General features: G+C 38.7%; 1 protein-coding gene across 1 annotated transcript in view; it reads left to right on the forward strand.

Moving 5' to 3' along the window:
* Nucleotides 1–21,989, forward strand: part of WDR12 (WD repeat domain 12) — a gene marked incomplete in the record, with an annotated part of 668,024 nt that overhangs the window by 163,833 nt on the left and 482,202 nt on the right. Inside the window, 1 exon segment of the mRNA XM_044075093.1 lies at nt 4,790–4,905. Within this exon segment, the coding sequence (XP_043931028.1) occupies nt 4,790–4,905 (116 nt within the window).

The following is a 21,989-nucleotide window of genomic DNA, read 5'->3' on the forward strand; positions in this document are numbered from 1 at the left end:
TGGGCTCTTAGTAAAATTATGTTGTACTTATTTATTTTTTTTAAGTACTATATTATTTTTTATATATTTTTGATGTAAAATAATTCTTTTGGTTAATGTTTCAAGTTTGCTATAGTATATGTTAATGGTGTTGGAGAAGCATTTTACATCCAAAATATAACACTTAAAAAATATCCAAGCCATTTACTTTATGTTTTGGTCCCTTACTCCTAAAACCTTTGGTTTGTTGCCAGTCATTGTAGATTGTAGTTACTAAATAATGGCATATAGGCAGTCCCAGGGTTAAGGACGAGATCTGTTTAGTCTGTCCTTAAGTCAAATTTGTATGCAAGTCCAAACACACACATATGGTTCTTATTAAATGTCACTTAGTCAAATGTTTGCCTCAGCCTAGTATTTATTTTACTTTTCTTTGCATATAAAACACTAAGATTTTGTTTTTGTTAGGAAGTGTTTTTTAAACATAGTACTGTAAACTGTAGCTGTGCTTCCCTACTTCCTATGAGCTATGCTTCCTTACTTCCTATCAACAAAGCTGGTTTAAAGCATCTTGTTAGTAAATGTAGTGTTTGAGGACTCTCTCTCTCTCTCTCTCTCTCTCTCTCTCTCTCTCTCTCTCTCTCTCTCTCTGTCTCTCTACTTCTCGGCTGTACAGATCTTCACAGACTGTCCAGATGTTTGCCTCATATTCCTGGTCCATTTTTCATAAAATTGTGATTTGTTTAGCAAAAGTAGTGGCAAATCATTAAAGAGTAAAGTTAGAAAATAATGAGTTTTCAGAATTCATGCTAATGCAAAACATGTTGTTCTGTCAATTTTCTAAGTTTGTAAGAGCAATATTTATTAAAATTGCCCCTATTTTTGGCATTTGTCCCACTTTTATTTTTGGCTTTGTCCAGATTTCTTGCTCTGAGAGGTTTAGAGAGATCACACAGACACCTGTGCGGCCTGGTGCCAAATGATCCATGTCTTGGTACCGGTTCGGGGCCTGATGGTTTGGGCCTGCTGGATACATACCATATTGTGTTGACAGATCAGTTTTTACATCCTTAAGACGTTCAACTTTGAAGCTAAAATCAAATGACTGTCTTAAGCTGCCATCCACTTTTTCTTTCACCTTCATGATACAACCATTTTAACATGGTCTTCACATTTTCCTGCATTCCAAGAGGAAGGTTTGCAATATTTTCCTAAATCTCTACTCCGAACAGTCATTAGTTAACTTGCATACATAAATCTTTCTATAGTATTATCTGCTTTTCTGAACCAGTCCTATCTTTAGACATTAATTTCTGTTCAAAATTATGACATTTTTGATGTTATGTAACATTGTTCCTGATAGTGTTGTAATACTTTTCACTTAACTATCGTCTTCCTGACTGGTCTCACAAAATGCACCCAACTTTTATGTAACAGGCAAGTCTGGACTGTTTTCCTTTTAGAATGATCTGTTTATATATAATGACGTCTGTTTGTTTTTATTTTTAATCCCAAATTGGCCTGCCTAAAAGATGAAAACAAATCAAACCCGATGGAATTATAAGTGCACAAATGTATATCTTCCTGGTTGTTTTCATGATCATTGCTCTTAACTTCTCAAAAAAAAAAAAAAAGGGAGAAGAAAATTAACCCCACATGCTTTTCACCAGATTATTTCAACTTGAAATTCTGTGCTTTTGCATGATAACTAAGACCGAATAAAAATAAGCCCAAATAAGCTAATCTTGTTAGTTGGTTAATGTACCCTCAAGTATTAATAGACGCTTACTTTAATTCTTTCACAAAAATAAAAATGACGTTTAGAGAAAAGGAGGGGATATAAATCCACAAAATAGTTACTTTAATCTAAATTGTCATCCTGAGTATACAAGCATTATTTAGTTAATTATTGAAGAAAAGTTTTGTGTGTATATTATCTGTGTCTAGATGTGTATATCTGTCCATTATAAAAATGTTTGTGACTAAGTCAACAATTAACAGTTGTGACCTTACAAACATAATGCACATCTCCCTTTTGCAAGCAAATATAATTCTGATTCCATTCAGTTTTCACATCTGACACATACACATTACCTTTCGGTTATCAAGTAAATTTTCCCCACAACTTTATAATTTTCCATAAAAAAGTTGAATGCGGCACAAGTTAAGTTTTTTGTTTTAGCGTAAATCTTTCTTCCCTACTTAGGAGTCTGACTAACATAAGTTCTTATCTTAGTAATATAGCATTTTCATCATTACTTTATAATTGTTTTACATGTGTATATGTATATTTGTGTACACACACACACACACACACACACACACACACACACATGTATGCATGTATTTGTTGTATATAATCCACAACATCTTTTTTTCTACTTTTGCACTTGGTGTTTGGGGTGTTACTTCAATAATGACAATCCTCTAGAACCAATATTCACACCACCAGATGGCTATCCCTCCATGGTTGTTCTTCTGTACCACAAACACACCTGTGACCGATTTTAGAATGTCCAGTCCACTTACTGCATACCTTTTGGAATGTATGAGGAAACTGGAGCACCCAGGGAAAACCCCCAGGAACATAGGGAGGTTGTGTAGACTCATCCCAAAAGGTATCCCAGCCAAGAATGAAACCAGAGAACCTCTTGCTGTGAGGTAGCAACGCTGCCTGTTTCTGTATGGGTTGTATTCATTATTGTCACAAACACCTTCAAGCGTGACGAGGATCATCGGTTTATTTTATTGAGAACATGTGCCATTCAGTAAAAACATATAATATGAAAACCAGTCTTTTTCATTAGTGGCAGGTACTCTTGTACCCACCACATAGGGGCTGTCCCCCACATCTGTGCATCTTACTGTAATCTAACTCCGAGATCACACAACAGTGAGGAGTAGGATAAACATTTTAAACGCTCTCTGTTAATATCATTCTAATGCAGAGCATTTCCATTTGTGTGCCATTGATGATTGGGGAATTAATGTGAAAATGTGACTTTTTCCACTTTAATGTAAATAGTAAACCAAGGCAAATGCATCCATTTGTAGATATATGTATGACCCTATTTACAAAATGAGAAGAGAGGAATTGATGATAATGTACATTTGAGAATGTGTGTAGATGTGCATGTATAGTAAAATAAAAATATTATTGGACTTTGTTTCTTCCTACATGTGTTAATCCAAACAACATGTATAATCTAATCTCCATCGATGTTCAGTTTTTTCAGATGCAACAGCATCTATTTCACTTCTGAAAAAAAATCTTACCTGACACTGTCATAATCAGATATGCACATTATGATTACATCCTGCCATTATGATATTACACATCTAAGTAAACTAGTTACAAGTTTGCAGACCCTTTCAGTAAAGAGTTTACTCTCATTATTCTGGTATACAGTTCACTGCAAAATTAAAAAAAAAAATCACAATTTTTTAAGTAGTCCTACTTATTCTTTCAAACCTCTGTGTCCAATTACATTATGGAAAAGTACTGTACTGTTTTCATTCAAATTGTCTTTTGTTTCTCCCATGCATCCTGTACCTCCGTTGATCTTACATTGTCTCTTAGAAATACCAATAGTAGATGTCTTCATAAGATGTTGGAACAGAAAATTCCTTAAATTTAATTACAGCCTTTTCTGCATTTGGGAATATTACCATAAATTCAGTACTCTTCAGTATTGTAGTAAACTTTAGTCTGTATTTCACTTTGTCTTTTACCTTCCCGGATGGCCTCTACAAACTGCACACTCAATATAAAGAGCTTGACCTGCTGTTGCAAGTAGTCTTCTTGGTTGCCACAGATACAACATGACTTGATCTTTTCCATAGCAGGTCACATACTATCAGAGTAATTGTGTGTTTCCCATAATTAGTTTCCGTTTTAGGCATACCAAGTGTATTTTTTTATTTTTTTTGAGAAGCCATTCCACTGTGCCATCTTTTATCATAGCCTAGTCAATTTGTTCTTTATTCTCATTCCAAAACCCATTCAGTCTTTATTTTTTATTTTTTTTTTTTTCAAATCTCATCTTCTATTACAGCTAACTGTTGCTCTGTCTAGTCTGCTTGTGCCACCATCTTGTATACTTTGTCATGAATCTCATCAGGCTGTTGAGTGATCAGCCTGCAGTTACTTGTGGATCACAGAAACCCTCAATATCTTCAGTTCTAACTATCTCCATTTTCCTCACATAAATGGCCAACCCCAGCTTCTCCAGTTTCTACTCTCTTCATTGTCCTCATGTATCTAGCCAAATGTCCTACCTAATGCCATAGCTCATGTTTAATCTCTTTTAGCACTTTTAGTGGTAAGAAAGATTAACTTCATCAAAGTGCGCTCTACTATGTCAGTTTTTGCACCTCACTGCATGCCGCTAGCCACTGCAACCTCCAATTTTTTAATCATTTCAGCAGTCTCTATTTTGACATTGCCATTCAACACCTTTGAACACTTGTAGTTTAAATTCAGCTTTGAAAAATGTACTTTAGCTCAGAAATGTGGTATTATTTATCTAAACTAAAGAGCAACCCAAGGAGACGGCACACTTCATGACGAAGTACATCTAGACTTGCTCGTAGAGCTGGCAGTTTAGATGTTATGGAAAAAGATTTGTAGTACTTCAGGTAAGCTAGCTCAGAAGTAGCAAATGTGAAACTCATCCATTTTATCCTTGGGTAACAGATTTTTGTCTCTCTTAACCAGGCAGACTTTAACTTTTGATTTTTTCAGAGTTGTGAAATTATAATTGCTGTGACTGTTTGCAGCAATCTAACAGAATTACTTTTTCTTTTAAAGGATTTTAAGTGGCTCATATGATAAGACTGCTCGGATCTGGTCCCTTGAAGGAAAGCCATTGACAGCTTTGACAGGACACACTGAGGTGGTGAAAGATGTTGCCTGGATTAAGAAAGGTTGGCAAAATATTGCAGGAATTATAGCCAGGTAGTCATGTGGTGCCTTTAAGTTTAATAGAACATGCTTGTGGTTACACTGAAACATTGGAAGGGTTTCTCTCCATTTGCTGATTTGAGGACTTTCCTTGGTACTATTATTAGTGAAGAAGATCCTATCATAGTGCACTGATTGCATATGAGCAATGTCAGTCAGCCTGGAGGAAAAAATTAAATAAAATGGGACAATGCAGTTGACAAAAATTAAGATGATGGTGAGTGGAGTTTGGGTTTTATAAATGGTTAGTGATGCTGGAATACTTTTTCTTCCCAGACTGAGTAGGCATATTGTAAGACTCTGAGCTGTGCTGTGTGCTGTATGACACTTGTCAAGACAGGGTATCTGGCACAAAACACACAGTGGCACGAAGGGGAAAAACTGCTTGGATTAGGCAGCTGATGTTTGGCATGACTTATTACCTGTATGCTGACCTGTTACATTCAGGGCATATTTTATGGTTGGCTGCCTATGTTACACTTGGATGTCATTTCTTTTACCCATTTGAAAGTATTTAAGTGCCATTATGGTACAGGGTATTGAATACCTTGTCTTCTTTTTAAAGCATATTAAATGTAAATACATTTTCACACAGTTAGGATAGAAAAATACATTGTGATAGCTGCTTGTATTTAATCCTTTGTGTGGTTTGTAACTGTTTACATGTATATTAGTCTGTCGTTAGGTGAAGCACTTCCATGATACTGAGCTGGGGAGCTCAGCAGGAATCCTTGCGGTGGGAAATAATTTAATTTAGACATCAAGGTAGGTAATATGGGAAGACATTGGCTTGAGGAGAAAAACCCTTAAGAACCACTCAGACCCTAAGACTTCTGTGAGTGCATATTGTTTTGAGCTTTGTCCCATCGCTAGCAACATCATGTAAAGGTGATGTATGGGAGGCTGGCTCATTCTTGGCTTCAACTGTAATTCATTTTCAAAAAAGGTGGGGTGGGATGGGTAGCAACTCTCTGCAGCTCTCGTGAACCAGTCAGCTAAGATGATGCAGTGATTGTCTAACCTGGATAAAAGAGAGAAATAGGATATTGTGGTGAGAGAGTAATGTTAAATTAGCAGCATATTGTATTGAGCCTAAATAATTGCATCCCAAGTATTGAGGTGCTTGGGCCTAGGCTCTCATCCCTTAACTTTAACCTTTTTTGTGTGGGATGCACTTGGAATGATGTGGTAAAGCATATAATTTGTGAAGGGAACATTCTAGTTGATTTTTTTGTATTTATTTAGCAAATGTTGTATCAACACATTTTGCATTGTGTAGTCTGCCATCCTTCACATGCAGACACACACCATACACACACACACACACACTCCATGTAGGTCATTTTTGTTGAAAAGCTTTCTTTGAACATGTGTATTCAATTTGCAGACATTTGTATAAAGACATGTAAGGTAGAGATTTCTAAGAACTGACAATTGTGTAAACAGAATACATGTGATAAGTGACTGTGGGAAGTGTGCCTGCACACCAAGGAAGAGAAAGGAATGGGGGAATTGCTTTAAAAAACATGACCACTTAGCATAAATGAGGTGTGGGAAGTTGCCCTGCTTCAGACAGATGTGATTTTCAGGCTAAGTGGGTGTAATGTGCAGTTTAAGAGGGAAAAGAGGGATTGTTCATGGTAACATTTTTTTCCCTCAAAGTGTAATCTTCAGGAACAAACCCTCCTAGGCATCTTTCTGGGTTACTACCATTGAGTTCATTAACATTTAATGTATAAGTACAAAGAGAGTCATGGAGTCTGTGAAGATTCACATGAAGATGGCGCTGTAGAATTTATAGTAGGTGGGGAAAATGATACCACTGTACAAGTTTAACAGAGTTTGTCCTCTGTCTTGGGTATAACTGTACCTGATTATCATTCCTGACTAGTGCTAATTAAACTATCCTAAATGACTCTCAGAATATAATTAGACAGCTACATATGAAAGCAGCAGGGAGCTGACTTCACATTTACTATGTTCAGCTGGGCCTTCAGTGTTTAATTCTTTTGAGAACTGATTGTTTTAAATGAAAATACTGCCTTTAATAACCATTTGACGTAACCAGATGCACAGTGACTGCTTGCCAGTACAATTTTTCAAAATTTGTTATCTTTTTGGTAATTATTATTAATGTCTGTGCTGTCCTATCCCTCCATCTGGATTTTCAGTTATGCATCAAGCAGACTATGTCCTTTTTGAGATGGCAGCACACATGCTTCTGTTAATTTGGTGTTCAGTGTCCTGTGCAGTGGGTAACTGTTGGGGTTTCCTCTCTAAGCAGAACATTCTGTAGTCTTGGTCTCACTCACCGAGAGGTTTTTATTGTCTCCTACTGGTGCATGTCATGAATTCATGTATTTGGTTAGCAGGGCATGCTAGGATCCTGTACTTCTCAGTTCTTATCTGTTGCTCTCACAATTCTGATCTTGATCCTAAGTATATCGTAGGAAGGTTTCCAGTATGTGTTATGCAAGACCACATGAGTAGTCCCTGGGTTGCCAGATCATTACCTAGGAATTGTACTAGCTTGGCAGTTGGCACATTGGGTTAAGGCTGTGAACTGTAGTAACTGAGGTATAGGGTTTGATTCCCTCATCCCTGATTTACCTACTGTGTGACCTTGAACAAGTCATTTAACCCGACAGTGCTTGGAAGCAACTGGAAATTTGGGCTATGCCCCTTAGTGGTCTTCTGGACTGCACGCCTAGTAGCAACTTATGAACCTAGCATGGCCTTTAATGCTCGGAAAGCGCAAAGTGTAAAGATGTGTATTGAATGTGAGCACCTCTGCCCAGCCAGTGAATGTGTGAAAAGCCGCGTTTTAGCTCATTGTTTGCAAAAAGGCAGCATTGGATCCCATTGCTCAGATTGCTGAGAATGTCCATATTATGATCCCAGCCAAGACACTCCGTAAAGAAGATGAGGCATTAGGAAGGCCAGGCTTCAGCCAAAATCTTCTCCTTTTAAATCCTTCTGTTGGCTTCTGCCTTTTGTGATCTTCCTCAACCAGCAGTAAACAAAGCTTACACCCAAAAGCCGTCCCGAGAGGCATTTCTTCTAGATTTCACCCTTAGGGGTGTCCCAGTGCTCCAACATCACATTTTCAGTAACATTGCATTCAGCACCCTCATGCCCTTCATCCTACACTCATTTTATTTTTATTTTATTTATTTTCATACCTCTCAACTGTACCGAATTCCTCAGAATTTACCAGTTTTGAGGCTAAAAAAAATGAGGTGCCACAAATTACCAAGTGGCCTCTTTAAATCATGATTGTCAGAGAGCTTAAAAAACAATAAATAAAAGCCGTTTGTGGGAAATTATGGCCAAAGGCCCACCCATGACTTGCAGCAGCCAATGAAAGAGGACGTTGCGATGATCCGGTGAGTCGACATCACATTAGGAGTCAAACTTTGTGTTTTAGATACTGCATGCTGCTCAGAATTATAAAACTCAAAATACGCTTGGGAATTCAGGACTTAAATTCAGCCTGGGGCTCCCTCTGTACTCCGAATTAAAGCGGAAAGACAGTTGTTCAGTTCTTTAAGGTTGATGGCAATTGCCATAGTGACCAATGATGCAAGTGTGAAAAGCAGAAACTGGCTGTGTGGTTTCTTTTGACTAAAAAATGAAAAAATGAGTAAGCATACAGTGATAGGTTCAGCACATGCTTAATAGCAATATCGATCTTCTGGCTCTTGATGAAAGAGTAAAGGAATACTTGGGACAGTGAGCTGTTATCAAAGAAAGAACGAATGAGCAGCACAGCCGATAAAACTGTTTAATTCAATAAATAAATGGTTTTATCGGCTGTGCTGCTCATTCTTTCTTTCTTTGATTTGTCTTGTGCAGCACAAGTATACAAGTGCACAGTCATTCTGGAAAAGATAGCAGGCAAAGTAGCTGGCCAGCTGGTTATTGTAATAGTGCAAATTATTGCTTTATGTTGACAATTGTGCAGAAATACCAACAGGAGCAGTTTTGTAGAGAACAAAATATGAGTGAGTAAGTAGAATAATTTAAGGATCACACAGGGATAAGTAGGGATTATATCTGGGGGGACTGGATTTGTTGTAAGCAAGAGGGACTAAATTTAAAACTAAGCATTAAAATTATAGAGTAAAACATTGCGGAGTTTGTTAAATTAGGTGCTGAAATGCAGAATAATACTTCCAATTATATACCGCAACTGCAGTAGGAATTGTGCATCACCTTTGACTGTTGTCCACTCATGGGAATAACTAGGGAATTTTAATTTGCAAACTAAACTCTTATTCTGCCACCTTCCCTAACACGTCTCCCCCTTTTCACTTAAATATGGAATTACAGAAGCGGTATGCTAATTTTAATCTTACTACTGGTTATTGGTTGGAAATTTAACACTTATCATAGAAATTACTACCATTTCGGGTTTGAATAAGGATGTTTTATGATGGAAAAAGAGGAACTCTGGCTCCTGGCTCATATTGTGTCTGAAGAGTCTGCTTGTCCCGTCTGAAGTTTCCTCCCATGTTCCAAAGAGTGCAGATAAGCAAATTGCCGTTTAGTAGTGTGTATATGATGGCATATGACTGTCTGTGAGTTTAGGAACGTTGGAGATCTAGACTTTTTTTACTTAAGAAAATAGATATTAATTCACTTTCTCTTATCCTGTCAATGTCAACGCGTCATGTTTATAGTACTAATCTTTTTAAAGTATCCCTGATTATTTGTGTGATTCATTGAGAGCTACATGTGTGATAATTCTTTCACATTGTATGCAAGCACTCCTTTTTCAGCATTCTCTGATTTTGCTATCTCATTGTTTTGTGTCAAATGAAATATGTACTTTAGTGAGGAAGCAGCCTCACTGTTAAATGGGCAACACTTCCCTTTACCCAATTCTTATCATTCAGAACATGCATACTAATACAAATCATCTGTTCACATTTCAAGACTACCTCTTAATGAGGAACATTTTTCATATTGCGTCTTTAAAAGTCTATGCCATTTACAGTTCTGTGAGGGTCTTTTACACAATGCTAACACATTTTTAACAGATATCCATGATGAATAATACTGAATCATATTAATTCCTGAATTGCACTTTCTAAATGTAAAGCAAACATTTTAGTCTTCTGTGAGCTTCCCAATAGAAGTTTAGTGTTCCCAAATTTTACATATTTGTTCCACATTTTGAGAGGTAGTGCTCCTTATTTTGGAGATAGAAAGGCAAGAGCCTTGCTTCTGTCTGTTTTTAATTGAGGTGTGCCTGCTACTAGTTAAAAAGACGTTGTTCCCTGATTTAATTTTTTTTTCTGTGTGCTTGGGGGGGCTTTGGGCCTAAATATTTTTGGCTTTGTCTCTCATTCAAGAGATAAGGAGTTGAAATTGATGGGGTTTGAGAGGCTGTGTGTAAATTATCATTCTGTTTAATTTCGCCCTTTTAACCACATTTTTTATTATGATGAGAACCGAACTGCTGAACCTCATGGTAGTGAAATCAGACAGATGAAAATGGTGAAGCTACTGATCTGCAGCAGTTGCATTTTGAATGATAAAACAAAACTATCTAGAGCACTACCTGTTGCTACTGAGAAACATGGTACATCTCTATATCAGAACACCCATTTATAGCTAATACAACAGCCATAACAGCACCTAAAATTCATTTCCCAAAGCGATTTTTATCTACTCATGATATAATTTGGTGTAAACTGTAAGTGAGCATTCTGTGTGCATGCTCGGGATTTTGATGCAAACACTTCTGTGTTTTGCGACTTTATGACTGGGGGGGGGGATAATAGTTGCCTAAGCTATCAGCTGTTTGAGAACTCCAAGTCGTTGAATGGTAGGGGTGTTTCCGGAATGCTGGATTATGTATGGGTTTTTATGTAGAGAAGTAAATGAATTGAGGAAGGGTCGAAATTCCAAATTTCTTGTTGTGAAGGAAAACAAGGTCGACTGAAACTGAGTCGACCTTCAGGTGGGGGTGATTACTGATTAGCAATTTGAATAATTTTTGTTAGTACTCTGCATGTTATCACTAATCTGTGCCAGTGGCAATGGGGTATGAAAAAGACCGCAAAGAAGAATTAAACCGTATGAGATGAGACAGTTTACTAAAAAGGAATACGAAGTCTGAAATAACTGCAGGGGTATAGCTGGAAGAAGAGAACATTCTGTAAGTGGGAGGGACACAGAGGTGCGACAAGAACCCTCCAGAAACAAGAGAGTAAGGTACTAGAGCAGCATACAAGTATGATATATTGGGTTTCTTTGGAAAGCATGAGTTGGTGAATGTGTTGGGTTCTTAATGTTTTACTGTTTTAGGTGTATGGGAAGTTAGATGGTGGATCTGACATATTATCTTTATAAGACCGATACAACTGGCATAGTATTCTTCCAGAGATGAGCGTAAGTTACCCATGAACTTTAGAAAAATAAGGATGCGATGAGCTGTAACCAGGATTTCTGGGACTCGTCACATACGTGTGTGTGTGTGTGTGTGTGTGTGTGTGTGTGTGTGTGTGTGTCCGAGCGTGTGTTGTATATTCCCAGAAAAGCCAATAGTAAAATTGCATGTTTGCAGTACTGTACTGTTATTTTTCAGGTGGGCATAAACAATTCACACAGTAGACTGAAAATATAGAATGTCATTTATTTTTTTCTTTCTATTTGCTTAACTTTCACTCTGTACTTTAATAGCCTGGACATCTCTGATTCTTAGAATCTATTAACAATCTCCTGTTATAGCTCTAATTTGTACAGTTTTCCTTAAATTGTAAATCTTCTGTTTGTTATATCTTTTAGTAGTTCTCCCTGGGTCTCCACTGAAAAAGGGCTCAGCTGGACTAACCCTGTCAACAGATGTCAAATAAATAAATAAATCATGTGTATCAAGAAAATGACCAAGTATATTAGGCATGGAAATAGAATTCACGATAGGCATGATTTTTTTTTAGTGCTGCTTTAGCAGTGAACTTTAATGTTGCACTTAAGTACTAGATACAGTCAGTAAGCAAAATAATTTAGCCCTGTCTTCATGTTTGTGAGAGATCCTTTCATAAGTGGGGCTAGTGTGGTGGGTAATAGCGAATTGAGTTGTTAGCTAGAGTAATATCATAAGAGGTGGGCTACAGTATGACTTGGGGTTGTATGGGACAGAGAATAATTTGGTCTGACATAGATGGGTTAGAACAAGAAACTTTGCAGTGTTTAGAAAGTAAATAAGACATTACAGCTATATTCCTAAAGTTAGATGAACTTTTGTACTTTGTCCTATTCCCTTCTGCATAAATCAGGTAGCAAAGACCTTGACAACACACGCCAGTAATTATGCAGAATGGGTCACAAATGTTACATTACGGCTTTCAACTTTTCATGAATAGATTCTGGCTTAATATTTTGTTTTTCAGTTTGCATTTGAATGTTGGTATCCCACAATTCCATTGGAGTGGGTAGGGTTACAGAATTATGTATGCATATTTGATGTTAATCAGTATACAGATTTTTGGCCATTTGTACCTACTTTTCATAGGCTCTGTCCAGATTTTTTGATGTTTCCACGTTGATATAAATGTTTATTTTACATTTTTGTTTATTGGGAAGAGTCCAACTGGGCAAGTTGCCCATTTTCATCAGAGGCCCGGGAAGAAAAGCTCCACACAACAAAAATTGACAGTACAACAACATACACAATTCTGATGTACTTAAAAATGTACATGCTAAATGTGCATAGTGAATTTCCTAGAGAAAAATCACCATACAGTAAAATATTAGCACTACAAGAATGTACAGATACAACTGTGCTTAAAAATATATGCAAAAATATGCGTAAGAGGTTATCCATAGAGAATTGAGTAGATAGATGGAAAATAGAGTAGATAGTAGATAACTTCTTATGCATATTTTTGCACATATTCTTATTCATAGAGAATAGTGTACATAGTAGATGGAAGGAAAATATACCCTTAAACCCTTAAGGCATCATTGTAAAATCAAGTGAAACACTTGAGAAATACAGACCAGTGTCTGTTTGTATATATGTGGAATAAGTGAAAAAGAATTTGTTATACCTGGAATAGAATAAGATAATTGATCTAGTGGAGGTTATCCTGAGTCTGAGCAGGTGCATTTCCATGAGCTTGTTAAGTAGAGCTGGAGAAGGATTTTTAAAGTTGTTTATTATCTAGGATCTGGATTTCTAGAGAAAGAGTGTTCCATATTTTTGCAATGGCACTAGAGTACAGGGAGTCACCTGAACTATTCCTTTTGGATATTTCAACTAATGCTTTGTTGGTGGATACCACAATGAAATCTTGCCTAGGACACCACGATGGAAACCCGCAGTCCAAGTAACACAGTTTATTGGTAGAAATTTTGTGTTATTTCTACCAATAAACTGTGTTACTTGGACTGCGGGTTTCCATCGTGGTGTCCTAGGCAAGATTTCATTGTGGTTACTAGCTTTCATCATTTTGCCTACATCTCCTTTTTGTCTTTGTTGGTGGATCTTAGAATATGATTGTTAGTGTAGTGAATTAGTAGGCCTTGTAGGTATGGAGTTTTTTGGGTGGTATAGGATCTGATGTGCAGTTGTAAACTGGTTATAGGTCAGGAGGTTTGGTATCGCATATTGTGCGTCATCTTTGTTCTTCATTTTTTTTTTTTTTTTTTTTTTGCCTCAGTTGAGCACTAGCTGCCTTCTAGTGGCGTTAATGCTAGGTGAAACTCTGTCATGTTCAGTGTACCTGTCAGAGAGGATTATAGGGGACTGAGACTTCACCTTCTTATAGTCCTCTAACCGTATTACAGATGAATCTTACATGCATCATAGAGATACTTGGGGCTTATGAGGTTCACTGTGGAATACATGGTTGAATGCCCCCCCCCCCCCCCAAAACACACAAAATGCTGAGCCAGAATTTGGAGAAAAAAGAATGTATGGGACCTTGGTAATCCTCCCTATGGAATCTGTCATTAAGGATGCTAGTTTTGTAGCCTGGGAACTATCAATGTTTGCTTTTGCCCTAGTAAGGTTGATATATTTTTTTAATAATGAATGGAATAAGGTCCTTGCTAAGCTTCCTGTTGCAGATTATTGTGTCATTTTTGCAGTCTAGCATAGCTCTTCGAGAGTATATCACCTGCCTTGCTTATATACAAGGAATGCAAAGCATTGAATTGGGTAGGCAGGAAGGTGTTCTACTTAATCACTCTGGAGAATAAGGCCCGGACCTGTCTCTGTCATCTTTCCCATTTCACATTTCCATTCAGTCCTCTCTCTTGTGGATGATACTCTGGGAAAGTTGATATAGCTGCTTATTTTGGACCATGAATGTCTGGCGAAAACCCTTAGGATAGCTTGTTCATTGGGCTTTCATGTAGCCTGTCTTTTTTGAAGTATCCAAACCTACAATACCAGCAATCAGTGGCCTACCAAAGATCCATAAAAATCTTAATGACCCTCCGCTACGCCCTGTAGTTGCAGGAAGAGAATGAGTAACAGAACCTCTATATTTGTATGTAGAAAATGAACTTTAACCACAGTTATCCAAAGTCAAGATAGTCCTAAGAGATACAGGTAGTTTCCTTATAGATTTGTACTTAAAGATGGAAAATTTAACTGAAACAAGTGACCAGATTTTAGTAACCCTTAATGTGAATAGTCTTTTTACATTCATACCGCATTCATATGGTATAGAAGCCATCAGAGAGATATCCCTATCAGTAGGATTTAGAACAGATTTAATCTGCTGTTTATTGGAACTTATCCTAGAGAGTAATATCTTCACCTATGGAAATACCTACTATTGGCAAACATGGGGTGAAGCGATGGGCACCCATGTGCCAACAGTTATTCCAACTTGATGTTTGCATACTGGGAGTCTGAAAAGGTACTGTCTGTGGCCAACCCATGGAGCAAATATATTTTCTATTATGGTTGATTTGTAGACAATATTTTTATCTTGTGGAAGGGTGCGGAAGAACAGTTGGTACCATTTCTGGAATATTTACATTCCGCCATAGATTTTCTAAAGTTTTCTATGAACTACTGTAAAAAGGAAATAGAATTCCTAGATGTCTGCTTATGACTTGATACAGGAGTTGGTTTAAGCACTGCCATCCACAGGAAAAAGACTTAGAAGAATCATTACCTCCACCGAAGTAGTATGCATCCTAAACGCATCTTCAAGAATATCATGGAGAACCAGGTCACTCGTATTTCGAGACTGCGTATGGAAGAACATGGCTTTGATCAAGAATGTTGACGTCTTTATCAGCATTTACAAGCTAGAGGTTATTGAGATATAGATCTTGGGGTGAGAATGAAGACTGGAATAGTAAGAGGCACTAAAGAATGCCCATATTTTTTCCAAGAAGACGTGGTGAGGTCAATGAAGCCATTAATTATGAATCTCAGTGACTAAACTGTCTTCTTACCTAACAGTACTGTTAACAAAGGGATTTGTGAAGTAGTAAAGAGATTTTGGCTTGTCCTAACTGAGGATGATAAGATCAAGGATATAGTAGTCGAACAGTCTAGGTTTGTGTTCAAGAATATTACTAAAAGGTTACTTTGCAATAAGGATGGTCTCCCTAAAAAACAAAATGTCCTACAACAGGGCACTCTCAGATACGGAAGGTGTTAAAGCTTGTCCTTTTATTGATGCTAAAAAACCTTCATACATCCAATAACAGCAAAAGAATTTACTGTAAAAGCAGTAGCCATCTGTAATACCAAACATCTGGTTTACTTAGCAACTTGTGAGAAATGTCCAGGTTTTTATATAGGTAAAATGAACCAGAAGTTTAAAGAAAGGATGCTACAACATTTAAGAGACATCAGACATAAAGACACAAATGCATTAGTAAACCATATTGTGCATAATCCTAACCATGCATTTACCTTTAAAAGCTTTGGAAACTGTGTCAACCAACTTTAGAGGTGGAGATGTACAAAACCTCACAGAAATTTGTGAAATAGGTTGGATTACGAATCTGCAAGCCCACCGACCACCAGGTCTTAATATTATGATCCCATTGAAACCAGTTTTAAAAAATAGATGCTTAACTGTTAATTGAACTGATATTATTCCTTTAAGCTAAATTGTAATAAGTGTGTGAGACGTTGAGTACGACATGTGAGTTGTGGGGACTTGTGCTCCCTTCTGATTGAATAGAATTTTATATTCAGGAGGGCATAGAGATGGGAAGCAGTTTTAGTACTAATCCAATATTAGTTTGTTTGCTCATATTGGTTTATTTTCATCCCCACACAGTCTTGAGGTTGTAATTGGTTGGACTGTCTAAGTTGGTTAATACATCCCCCCCCTCATACAGGATGATACTTTTATCCTGCAAAGGCCAGATAAACTTAGTTATCATAATGATAGTCATTGTAATGGCTGTACTTCCCTACTGGAGTACATGGTAAACTTGGGGGTATAATAGGAGTTACCCCAAGTGTGTTCTTATTCATTTATTATTTTTTCTATGAATATTCTGTTGAACCAAAGACGACAATGAATAAAGGAAGCATAGATGAACAGGAATGATAAAAATAAAAATATTAAAACCAAGTTAAAGTTGTAAAACCACTTCATTAGGTTAACATTTTCCGCTTTTTACAGCAGGTTGCTAATGGAAAAGTTCTTATGCACATAGAAGAAATGGCAGTGTTTACAAGATTGGCTGAAGGCTTTGTAACAGCGTTCTAATAGGCTGCACCAGTGATTGGAAGGAAACAATACCTAAAGAATTTGATTGGTATTTATATACGTTAGGGTGTTAACCTTCTCTGAGTGCAGAGATGCAAGAAACAGAGTCTACGTACCAAATTGAGGTCACTTCAGCAACAGCAAAGGATTTTGATTGGAAGCTAGATCCTGTGCAGAGTTTGTTTCTGACCAAGGACTAAGTGCTAAGTGGAGCACTGCGGATAGAATAAAAAATATTTTTAAGCCACTGGATTGTCTGAAACACAATGTATACGATTTTACCTAGCACCAAGGCTCCTGAGAGCACCCCAGCACTATCAGGTTTTACCTCTTATCATGCGTTCCGGCCCCAAAATCTGGACAATACCAAGAAAGGAGGGGGGGTATCCATATTCATCAAGGACACCCACACCTCAAGACTGGTGGCAACGCACGATGCATCGGAGACCATCCAGGTGCAATTAACCATAGGCAAGACTGCTCTGCAAATTGTAGCATGTTACAGGCCACCCTCACAAACTCAGGAACCTCACATGGCCTTCCTGAAAACACTAGAGGGGATAAATGTATCACCAAACACCATCATACTAGGTGACTTCAATTACCCTAATATAGACTGGGAACACTACTCAAGCCCAAACACCCTAGCCCAAAAGTTCCTGGAATTCATAAACTCAAATGCCATGGAACAACTAGTCACCATCCCCACAAGAGGAGAAAACATACTTGATCTCATCATCACGAACATGGGAGCGCAATGTTCAACACCGGAAGTATACCCCTCACTGGTGAGATCAGATCACAAACTAATCTCGCTGGAGGTCCTCATCCCACCCCCACCTGAAATAAAAAAGACCACAGTAAAGAACTTCTCGAAAGCCGACTTCACACTACTAAAGACTAGTGTGGTCTCCTTTAAGGCCCCCGAGCTGGCGGAAAACAGTACTCAAGCCGCTGAATCACTTACAAATGCCTTCTACCAGCACCTGCAGGACTGCATGGATAAGGCAATCCCAAGCAAAACAAAGACTCTTTGTACCAAAGGCAAGCGTCCAGTCTGGTGGACCCCAGCCATAAATAAACTCTACAACAAAAGGAGGAAGCTACTACAAGATAGAGCAAAATCCTTAAAAGGTAAGACACCCTTGATCACTATAAGTAAAAAACTAAGAGCTCTCATAAAATCATCCAAAGCAAATTTTGAGAGAAAAATAGCTAAAGACTCAAAAGACAATCATAAGGCCTTCTTTAGCTATGTTAGAAACCTGGGAGGAAACTCCCAGATATGCTCAGAACTAGTTCAAAATGATGTGAAGATTACTGATCCTACAGACATTTCCAACATACTGGCTGACAGGTTCAGTGCAAACTTCTCCCCCAAAGGAGAGATATCTATACCAAGCGATTGCAGCCCCCAAACATCTCCAACGCCCAAGTGAGAACTGCTCTCTCCAAAGCAAAAACACAGCATCCATGGGACCTGATGGTGTCCCCGGCTGTGTGCTCCACGAACTCAACGAGGAATTAAACCCACAGCTAGGACAGCTGTTTAATCATAGTCTTACCTCTGGATACGTACCCAGGGAGTGGCGCACTGCAACTGTGATCCCACTTCACAAAGGCGGTGCCTCCACCGACCCTGGAAATTACCGGCCCATTAGCTTGACAAGCCTTATCTGCAAAGCCATGGAGTGGATCATAATGGACCTCATAAATAAAGACAGAGAATTTGCAGACTTTGGATCCATCCCAGTTTGGCTTTGTCAAAGGCAGATCATGCCTTCTAAACTTGGTTGACTTTTTCGAAACAGTCACCAAAGCCATTGATGAGGGAAAGGCAGTCCATACAGCCTACCTCGATCTGGCGAAGGCCTTCGATACAATACCCCACTCGGGTATCATTGGAAAAACTCATCAGCTTAAATGTTAACCCATACATCACAAGATGGGTTGCAAACTGGCTGAGTGACAGAACCCACAGGGTCAGAGTTGCTGGCGCCATGTCAGACTCAAAGCCTGTCACAAGTGGTGTACCACAGGGCTCAGTCCTGGGCCCACTCTTGTTTGGCATCTACTTTTCCGAAGTACAAGCAAACACAGGAGGGTTATGGCTGACAAAGTTTGCAGATGACTGCAAACTGGGCCATAGTAGAAAACACATCTGACACAGATATCCTTCAGAAGGGTCTCACAGAAACGGATAACTGGTGCCAGAGCCATGGCCTAAAGTTAAATGCCAAAAATGCATAGTCATACCCTTCGGGAAAAACAAGGTTACCCCTAGCTACCAAATAGGTGGCAATCCACTGAGCACAGAAGAAGTTATCAGGGACCTGGGGACCCAGGTTGATAGTAGTCTGTCATTCGACACCCATGTAGCTAAAGTAGTTAGGAAGACCTTCTACATTGCCCACCTTATCATGAAGGGATTCTCATCTAGATCAAGGGAGGTCATAGTCTCCCTTTACTCATCACTCATCAGACCAATGATTGAGTACAATGCCCCATTCGGAATGTATCTGACCCGACACTTGCAGCAGCTGGAGAGGCCACAAAAGTTCCTCACCAAAAGGATAAAGGGTCTCAAACATCTGTCCTATGCTGCCCAACTGAAAGAACTCCAGCTCTATTCAGTCGCCACCGCTTGCTCAGAGGTGACCTTTGCCTAACATACAAGGCCATGTCAAACCCAGATTTGATGAATATGCTTCACCTCAAAAAATCTAGATCCGTCAGAGCCACAAGGGCGGGAGACTTAAACCTCGACACGGCTATTAATAGGACGTGCTGGAGGGATAGATTCATCACCCAAAGACTCCCTATGCTGTGGAATAAAATCCCGGTATATGTGAGGCAGAGCACCTCGCTGGCCTTGTTCAAGAGAAATCTTGACCAATGGATGGGAGATCGCAGATATACCCCAGGGATTTACCTCAGTGTCACTGCTCGACAGAGGCGCAGCAAAATAATGGGTATAGTTCCCCATACTAAAGGGGTGGCGTAAGCCACAAAACTATGGGCTAGGCTTGTAAATGCCCTCGGGCAGATAGCCTAGTATGAACCTATGAACCTATGAACTTGTTATTTATGATTTGAAGAAGGCTTAAGAAGCCAAAAGTGCTTATCTAAGCTGGGAATTTTGTGTGTTTTTAACACTTTTTTATTGTTTTTCTTCAAATAAAGTGTTTTTATTTCCGTTGACAAAGTGCAAGCTTGTGGTGGTGTACCTTGAAGATTTTCCTACTTTGTTGTGCAGCTTTGGGACACCTTTGGCAATTGGGATCGATTGATTTTATCTTTTTGACTGTGGCAGCTTTGGCTGTCATAACAGCATCTATGATGCAAGTGCATTGAATAGCCTGGATCAGGCTGCCATCCTTTGAGGAGGAGCTGAGGAGTCACACTATTGTGGATACCATTTTCTGGGCTGAAGTACTGTTTGGAAGGTTTCTTAGGACATCATTCAAAACCTGTAGGAGAGAAAACTGGGGTTAACTGCTGTAGACAGTATTTAATGTTTTCCTGGCGCCCTTTTCTTTTAGGCCTGTTTTGCCATGAAAAAGACCACTTAAAGAATGAGGGCAGATTCTGAGAACCATTTAGCTCTGGGATCCCTCACTGGCTAATTTTCCTTTAAGCCAGACATTGCAGTAGACACAACAGCAGTCCTGACTTCTACTCAGGACTGGTAAGTGAAACCAGTTCTCCGCGTTTGCTGTTACCTAGACAGGCTTGTTAGAAGTTGCCAGAGGGTTCTGGGTGTGGCCTCAAATACGCACATCTTTCAACTCTATGGCTTTCCTTTTCAGTAGTTAGCATAAACGATAAGCTGGTCCTGAGCATGTTCCTTCGTCAGAAGGAGAAAGGGAGGTCTGCTTCTGCTCTTTTCTTGTTATCAAAGTATATTGGAAGGTTTTGTCTCATTTTGGAGTTTAGCGGTCATGTTTGGTATGTTAAATCAATGTGTTTTTTTTGGGGGGGTGTGGGTGGGGGTCTTGTCTCTTGCCGTAGGATGAATTGGTAGTGATAATGCATGCTTTGTACACATCAGCATGCATGCTGTTCACATGAGGCTGTATTTATTTTCCTTGGGTGGGCTCCACTCCAAATACATAACGGCCATATTCAGCCTGTCCTTTATCCAGATAGTGGTTACCAAGACAGTTGTGGTGGTTAGAGGACCTTACAGGAGAAGGATCTCCTTGGGTTCCCTGCCTGGGTTACTGGTTCCTTGCGACATCTTCAGAGAGATACCTGGTACGAAGAGTTTGCAAGTTGACTATTCTGAAGAGCTGGCTGATTAGAGCTGTCCCACTGTGAAAAAGAAAAGAGATAGAGGATAGCTGATGAAAGCTGACAATTTGGATAAAAATTAGTTACCAGCTAGTTCCTATACTGCCTGGATGACAGCAAAGAAGAGCTCTATGGAACTTGAGAGAAAAAATCAACTAGAAAAGAAGCAAAACAATAGTGGGGCAGAGTTGTAGTTCATCCAAAAGCAGTTTGTGTGTTCGCCTCCAATAATTTAGAGGAGAAAATAAATCACACATTCAGAAATGTTTAAAAATAATTAAGAATGTGGAGGAATATGTAAAGTCAAATGACAAAAGAAGTGAAAGAATTGATGAAGCTTGAAGTTAGTTCTGCAGTTTAATCAGTTCTTCTGAATAAGTCAGAAGTTCAAATAGAGAAAAGCCTGGCTAAATGAGGCTTTTCAAGAAGAGCTATTTCAAAACAGTAGCAGTGTTTGAAGACTGAGCATGCAGAGAAAACCTGAAATTTTTATGCTGTACAAGAGAAACTGGAAGGAATGCACTACATTACACTTATGAAAGTACAAGAAAGCAGCTGGTCTGTTATTTCATAGCAGTATTTGTTAATTAGAAGGGCATGCCAGGTGTACTATCCAAATTTGGCCACGAGAAAGAAGCCAGCACTTTTAGTAGTCGTGTAGCCATACCAGCATAAAGAGCTGCCTTTCACAAAATTGTGGCAGAAGGGAAAAGTATCAAGTATCAACTATTGGGGATAGCAGAATGTTGTGGAAATTATTCACAGTGCACAAGGAGGAAGAAAAGTGAATTATGTTAAGAGGCAAGTGTGAGATTCTATTTACTGTGTTTAGCTGTTTTTAAGAATATTTTTTCTAGTGAATCAAAGCTATTTGTAGATGCAAAATAGACTGTGGAAGAAATAAAGAAGTTTACTCAGCAAGGACCGAGTCAGCAATCTAAAGGGAACTCTGCTTCTCAGTCCTCTGGCAGTAGTAAAGCCCATGCACAGACCCTGGAAGGAAAACCTTTTCCATTGTTCCAAAATAACATGATTAGGTGATAGGAGAA

This window comes from Protopterus annectens, chromosome 6.part0 (genome assembly GCF_019279795.1).
Source record: "Protopterus annectens isolate FY-2018-M chromosome 6.part0, PAN1.0, whole genome shotgun sequence".
Classification (NCBI taxonomy): Eukaryota; Metazoa; Chordata; order Ceratodontiformes; family Protopteridae; genus Protopterus; species Protopterus annectens.